The 7,963-nt window shown below is 29.3% G+C and overlaps 1 protein-coding gene across 1 annotated transcript; it reads left to right on the top strand.

Moving 5' to 3' along the window:
* The first annotated feature begins 970 nt into the window (after positions 1 to 970).
* On the top strand, positions 971 to 6,336 carry LOC122710528 (kinectin-like). The gene is made up of 10 exons (XM_043928435.1): positions 971 to 1,076; positions 1,573 to 1,721; positions 1,970 to 2,131; positions 2,641 to 3,010; positions 3,652 to 4,211; positions 4,395 to 4,499; positions 4,611 to 4,876; positions 4,967 to 5,215; positions 5,691 to 5,907; positions 5,972 to 6,336. Exons 3-10 carry the CDS (start codon positions 1,970 to 1,972, stop codon positions 6,188 to 6,190), a joined length of 2,148 nt encoding a protein of 715 aa, XP_043784370.1. The 5' UTR covers positions 971 to 1,076; positions 1,573 to 1,721; the 3' UTR covers positions 6,191 to 6,336.
* The last annotated feature ends 1,627 nt before the right edge of the window (positions 6,337 to 7,963 follow it).

The raw sequence follows: 7,963 nt of genomic DNA, 5'->3' as shown, positions 1-7,963 counted from the left end.
AGGAGTTGGTAAGACTTAGAAATCATTATTAATTACTATTTTATGTTAATTCATTCATTCATTCAGTGATTAATTTTTAGACTTTTATATTTGGTGCATTTATAGAATTAAAAAAGAAAATTAAAGTATATATGTTGTACGTCTATGCTAATATAATTGCAGGAGTGTTTCGATTTTTCGCCGTAAGATGGCAATAAAGATCGGTCCCGTCATGTGGCGCCATCTCTGGATTCAATTCTTTCCGCTGTCTGTCCTTCTTTTGCTAATTTCCTTCTTTTTATACTTCTAGGTTAGTTTCTACGGTATTCTGGAGATGGCGCAGGATGTACGATTTTTATGCTATTTTGGTTCTTTTTTCATTATTTATTCTTCTTATCTATTTCTATGCGATTATACATAGGATATTTACAAGAAAATAAATGAAAATCGTCAATATCACAATGATATGTTTATGTGACATTAAAAAGATAGAATTAGAAGAAGGGTTACCGTAAAATTAAAAACACATCTTTATTATGTTTCTGTTTTATGAATATTTTGAAAAATTATTAGGGTGAAGAAAAATGACGGCGAATGATGTGGCCAGTCTACAAGTTTCTTTACCTCAAATGTTAGATTTAGCATTGGGGACTCCAGAAGTAAATAAAATTAATTTTTTTTCCTTTGTATACGTAAAATAATTATTCACGAAATGAGAGATAAGAAATACTTTAATGACAGGTACATCGTTTTACGTTCGCGTTTAGGTTGGAGCAGTAAATTTAAATATTCTTCATAACTTCCTTCATATTCTATTACATCACATAAATTTAAAATCGACTAAAGTCGAGTATCGTGGTGACGATGCTAAACGAATCAAGGTAAAATAATGCTCTTATTGATTCTATATTTAATTAAAAATTTATTTAAATGAGAATAAATATATTAAGAAATTTTGATTAATTCATAGACATTGGTAACTTCTCTAAAAGAGGGTCCTTCGCTTTATCTTCAAGAATATAGTATTATCGATGATAAAGATGTAGAGCAAAAACGAGTTCATCCTGATGTAGGTGTAAGAGTAGATGTGATTGAAGGTAAGAAAATATTTTGATAATCTTATCACATTAAAAGAAAAAAGAAAACAAAAGTATAATCAACACTTTATGATAATCATTTTAATTTTTGAAAAATCAAATAACAATCATATACATTTTGATGCTAAATTCTAAAATTTAGAATTTTTAGAAATTGAAAATAATTGATTTGTCTTTTGTTTGTTTAAAAATCATTATTCTTAAATATAATTAGAAAATTTCACAATTTAATACTATATTTTTAATAAAGATGTTAAATAATCAATTGCGTGAAATTTCTACCTAAAAAAAGATATTATTTTAAAAATAACATACAAAAAACCATAAATATATCATACTAATGAAATTTTAAAAAAATATATAATATAAAATTAGCAAATAAGAATTATTAAGTCATAAAATTCAATTTTGAAAGTTATTCAATTCTTAAAAATTATTTAAGATTAAAATTAAACAAATTTTTTTTTAATAAACTTTGTATATTCTAAATCTGAAGAGAAGGATGAAGATTTAAAGAAGACAGAGGGTATAAGACAAAAAATTGGTCCTGGAAAAGATGAAGAAGTGGAAACAATCATCTACATCGAACCGATCGTTGATGGTGCAATCCCTAGTGCTTTAGCTTTTAAACAGCTCGAACAAAATGTAAAAAATTTGATCTTTATATAAATTCAAATAATCCTTTCTTCATCATCTATCTTTTATTATATTATTCTTTCCTTTTCTTTTCTTTTCGAAATTCGAAAGTGCTAAATTGATAAAACGTATTGTCATTCCCCATTTCTTTCTTCATTGAAATAAATAGTAACGAAATAAATAGTAACACGCGAAAAAAATATTGGGCACAAAATTGTACGATTATTCGTTATTTCATTCAAAATATTTATATATAGATGAGCGATCTGCAACAACAGTTCCAAGCACTGGAAGAATTAGCGAAGACACCAGAACTTATCGAGCGTTTAAAAGGCAAAATCACGGATCCCTTGACCGATGTTTGGCAAATTATTAACATCACCAAAAGATTAGACGCTAGTGAACAAGGTATTGATAAGGTATAACTTGATTGCTTCAATCATTATTTAATAATTGTGAATAATTTATTCGATGCGTCTATTATTTTATTGCATATTTAAAAATTTTAGATTTGAATTAATCTTAAATAATTATTAGAAAATTTATATAATTCTCCATTATTTCATTACGTTTCAAATTCTAGAAAAAATTGAATTTCATTCATCAATTGAAATAAATAAAATAAATAAAATAATCTAGACTCTTCAAACTCTACATTAAAAAATTAAAATTAATTTCTGGAATTTAATTAAGTCAATATAATAATAATAATAATAATAATAATAATAATAATAATAATAGCATCATACAAATCGCAGAGAAGATAGAAACTATTTAATCTTACTGACATGCATAAACTAGATAAAATTTTATAAATCAAAATAAAATTTTCTATCCTTCTCAATTTTAAAATCGTTCTTTGAAATTTCTTCATTTTTCACAAAACTCAAAGAGAATGGAATTACACGTATATATATTCAATTTTTAGTTAACGAAAATGGTACAAGACGTAATGAAAGGTGACATAAGCCTAGCGACAACCGAGATATCGAAGTTGGAAGAAAAGATAACGCATTTGGAAAGCTCTTTAAACAATTTAGAAAATGTCGTTAAGAATTTGCAAGTGCTCGCAAGCGAATATGCTGCAGAGATGGAACAAGAAATCGAAAAAGAGATAATAGAAGGTGTACCCGAGGAGCCTCATCCACCGGCAGCTCAACGAATTTCGTTAAGCGAGCTCCTGGGTGGAATAGATATAAAAGAAATGCACAAAGACGTGGCTACGTTGCAGGAGGAAGTTAATCAAATAAAGAATGATTTGAAGAATTTAGAGAACGAGTTCGGCCAGACAAAAGATGGTAATGAATCATAGTTAAATAATATAGTGATACAAATGAATAATAATATAAATAAACATAGGTTTAATAAATATTTAACAGTTGACAGTTTTGGACAATTGATATATTTTAATTTTTAATTTTTATTGCATCAAGATTTGTAAACTATTAGATAGATTTGTGAATTTAAAGAAATATTAATCAAGGTATAGAACAAAATTTTTCAAGAATAAATTTTTATCTTATTTCTACTTATCTAAATTTTCATAATATTGAAATATTTATTTTGATTATTTTATTTTAATATTTTCGGCAAATAATTAATTTTAATTTTTAATCGTTGTAAATACATTTTTGATAATTTTAAAATTATTTTCCTTGACAGTTTTATGACTCTTTTCTTTTTTTTAACATATCAAAAATAATATCAAAAATATTAAAAAGTAATATCAAAAATATTTCAATCTTGCCCAATCTTATGAATCATCGAATTACAATTTTATTCAAAATATTTCTTGGCAACTAAATGAAGAAACATTTTTCTAAATAAAATTTAATAAATAACAAGGATAATCGATGACTATGAAATCGCTGTGATTATTTATATACATTCATGTTTACGATATTTCATAATTAATTTCCAAAAAAAAATATTTTTACAGAATTCGTCACTAAACTAGATAAAAAACAAAAAACTATACAAACACTGAAGGAGCAGCTCGAAGAAGTAGCGCAAGAAGCTAAGAAGAAAATAGAGATTGCAACTGAAATAAAAGCAATGGAAAAAGAGTCTAAAGGAGAAGAGTTTAAGGAAACAGTTAAGGAAACGCCTAAGGAAACACCTAAGGAAATACCTAAGGAAACACCTAAGGAAACACCTAAGGAAACACCTAAGGAAACACCTAAGGAAACGGCTAGGGAAACACCTAAGGAAACGCCTAGGGAAACACCTAAGGGAACCCCTACAAATTCCCCAAAACCAGTGAAAGAGGAAAAAGGGGTAAATTCGGAGGAACTGGAGGCTGTGAAAGTACGAATCTCAAAATTAGAAAAGGATGTCATGAATTTGCACGAGAAAGTAGAGAGTACACAAATAATCGAGGCTAGCAATCTGGAGAATTTGGCATCCAAGGTTCAGGAAATGCAAGCTGATGTGGAGAAATTGACCCAGACTACAGATAATCTGATGGATGAACGCGAAACTCGCGAGATGAATTTCAACGTTAGTATCTTTGATCATCTATTAATCATTTTAAAAAACTTTTTTTCTTTTATTTGTTGCGTTATTAATTTTCTATTGACGTTACGTATATTTGTAATATTTAAAGCATATTTAATGTGTGTATATATATATATTTTTAATTTTGATTCCACGATTTTTAAATAAATTTTGTGATATTACCAGGCGTTACTAGAGCAAGTAGAACTTTTGAAAACGATTAAAGCTGATAGAGAAGATCTGGAGGAGGCTCTTGCTGAGAAAGCTGATGCCCAGGCGATACACAGAAAGGTTTTTCTAAATTTTTATAATTAAAAATAATTGAACGAATTTAAAAGTATTCGAGCAAGCCAATAAGAAAAAATGATTCTTTTTTTTTTTTATTAAATTTATTCGTTATAGGTGTCTTACGACCAATTCGATGCGGCTTGCGATGATCTCGCTCACGGTCTCGAGGATGCGATCAATAAATTAGGGCAACAGGAAATGATATTGCAACAAGCTCTAGACGAAGTGCAAAAGGAGATCGAGGGTAAAGTAGACAAGATCGAGATATCTCCGTTGAAGGAGTTCGTGAACCAGCGACTAAAGGTGCTTCAAGATAAGCTGAAGAAGGTAGCGGAAGCGAGAGAGGAAATCGAAGCTGCTGGAACGAAAAAGTTGCTTAGGTAAGAAGAAAATTTCTAAATTGAAAAGTTTATTCATGTTTCCACTCATGATGACATATATTTCCAATTATTTTTTCCATCCGTTGCTAGGGATGTCCAATGCATATCCTGTGACAAGGATGTGGTCATGAGAATGGATGGCGTTCCCAGATTTAAAGTAGAAACATTACCATGCACCACAAGCATGAAGCCATATCTGACCTACGAGTTGGATCAAGTTAGAAAGCAGCACAGAAAATTGCCCCATAGCAGAAATATGATTCAATTCGAGGCAGCTATTCAAGAAGAGGCAAAGAAACAGAGGAGTGCAAGAGCAGAGGCTCTTGTAAAGACTCCTAGGTATGTATATATGATTTGGCTTGTTATAATCTCGAATATCTAATGTTTAAGATTCAATTTTCTTTTTTAAATTAATCTGTGTTAATCTCTATTGTTGATAGAAAAATGAATTCCTTTTGGATAAGGAAATTTTTGAATAATGGAACACAGACTTTTAAATCAATTATTCTATATTTTAAACAAATTTATTTAAAACAATATTCTCCCAATTTCTAGTTCCTTAAATATTTTCTTTTTCGTTTGTATCAATGTAAAGTCCAATTTCAAATTAAATTTCATTTCCACCATTGTACCACGAAAAGACATATTTTTACATACGTTTATATCGTTGTGAAAAATATATATAATGTACAGTTTTAATAACGATTCAGTTATTGGAGCATTGGAATTACAGAGATTCTACACTAAAAGAAAAATGAATTAAAAAAATAAGTGAAACTGAATTAATTTCATTGAAAACATTCTTAACTGTCAGAGATCATCTGTGCAATCGATACTGCGGCGGTAGTCACACGATTACGACTCCACAGCAGAGAGTAATGCGAGTGGGCCATTTCCTCACTCAGTGGGGACCGGAAATAATTCAGCTGACTGAAGGGATGATAAAGGGAACGGATGGTAGAATGTACAAAAGTCGGCGTATGCCAGAAAAAATCGACGTTTGTGGGCCTACATACTGCGACTTGCCATCGGTAATAGTTCATTGTCTATGCACTTTCCAGCTTCGAAAAATAATGGAAGATAATTGGATTTCAGGACAGACAGTCGGCAATTTCCGTGAACTCCTCTATACCACCGCATAAACTGCCTCCTGAGAAAATGATGTCTCCTACTACAAGTAGAACGAATAGACATTTTTATTTTGTTTTCTTTCAAAACAATTTTCTTATTACATCTATTATATGTGTCTATTATATTAAATCCACATGTGTCTATTATATTAAATACACATCCGTGTATTTAAATATAAAATAATTGGTTGCTTTATTTTTTTATTTTCTTATGTATATTTTAACAATGGAAAGGAGTAAAGAGGTTCATTCTAAATAAAGATGAAAACATTTTCGCGCGAAAAAAAATTCATCTTTTGAACAAATTATAATAACACTGATATAATTTCGAAAGGGGGAAAACGAAACGTGCCTATGAAGAGGAGACCTCGGGAAATGGCCAAAGAAGTGATAGAAGAGGTAAATAAATTGGAAAGTTTAAAAAAAAAATAGATTTTACAATAGAAACAAAGAAAAATAAGATAAATAGAATACTTTACATCATACGCTACATATTATTCTATGTCTTCTATTATGTAGTCTTGAACTTTTGACTATGAGAATATTTAGCATATTAATCCAATACAAAAAAGATATCTCGTTCACGGAATCAATACTTCAACGATTGTTGACAAAATATTTCGACGATTGTTTTTTTCATTTGTAGACATTATTTAAAAGAAACATTGATCCATCCATCCATTTCACTTTTTAATAAATGAAAATAATATTTAAATTGTTTCATTTATAGCTTGCAGAAACAACTGCAACGGAGGGAGACGATCAGGAGTCCATTGGTCCAATCGATGCATTGATGTCCGATCGTATTATTCGTTACACGGATGACGATGAGATTGGGGAGCAAGATCTTTAAATAGAAATCTGAGTAAACATCTAAATACATTTTCCATGAAATCATTGATTCAAAATTTTCTAATCATCTTATCCTAATCTGAAGCAAATTGATCATCTGAATAATATAAGGTATAGTATAATAAAAATGTAAAAAAATATAAAATATCGAAGAAACTACACACATATATCTAAATCTGTTTATTAATTTTTATAAGAAAAAAATTGAAAAAATTGAAAAAATTGAAATTATCGAAATCTAAGACATCTTCTCCTTTTCATTCACATATAATAAATTTATTAATAAATATCAACAAATAATCGATAGATTAGGAAAACAAAAAACTAGTGTTTTATTAAATGTTTTATTATTAAGAGGGAATTTCGGAGTACACAAGACTATCTAGTGAAGTCGATTTGGAACATCGGTGGTCTGCTAGAAATAAAAATACCACGCATCATAATGACCACACTAGATCGCTTTTCGTTTATTGCACATCACACACCGTTCGAAAACCGTTTACATAAAGGGTGTACACAGCGCTCGAATAGTCTCTTATAATAATATTGGACTCGTCTTCCATTTTCCATTCGATCATTTTCCATCTTGACGTTCGATCACACCTTCCTACAAACGACTATGCGCTAGTGTTTCTTGTAATAATAATACAATATTTATGTATACGTGTAATGATGTATACATTTGGGGCTAGATTCTACTTCATATAAATTTCAAGGTACAGGAAGTATCTACAAGTATCTACCACATAATTTACGACTGCCTTGTTCTTGTTTTTTTTTTCTTTTTTTTTTTTCTTTTTTTCCTCCCCTTTTATTCATTTTGGTGAACGGCGTTTTTTTTTTCTTTAATCTACGTCTGCTAAATATACCTAACAATAATAAGATTACCATAGATTACCTCACTATGATCTTAAAATCAACGGTATACACGGAATCATGACAGTAAGATCATTGGCTTATAACGACACAATGCAATAAATAGAATGCCAAATAAATATACGTACAGATAGATTATACTTATTTTTTTTTTCCCCCTCCTCGATAATAATCCATTAAAGGATTGGGAACAATATAATGTCTTAAATATTAACATGGATATGCATTA

The sequence above is a fragment of the Apis laboriosa genome, unplaced genomic scaffold, assembly GCF_014066325.1.
Source record: "Apis laboriosa isolate Shangri-la unplaced genomic scaffold, ASM1406632v1 scaffold149_cov153, whole genome shotgun sequence".
NCBI classification, from domain to species: Eukaryota; Metazoa; Arthropoda; class Insecta; order Hymenoptera; family Apidae; genus Apis; species Apis laboriosa.
The sequence above is the reverse complement of the archived record's forward strand: the minus strand, read 5'-3'. Positions and strand labels throughout refer to the sequence as shown.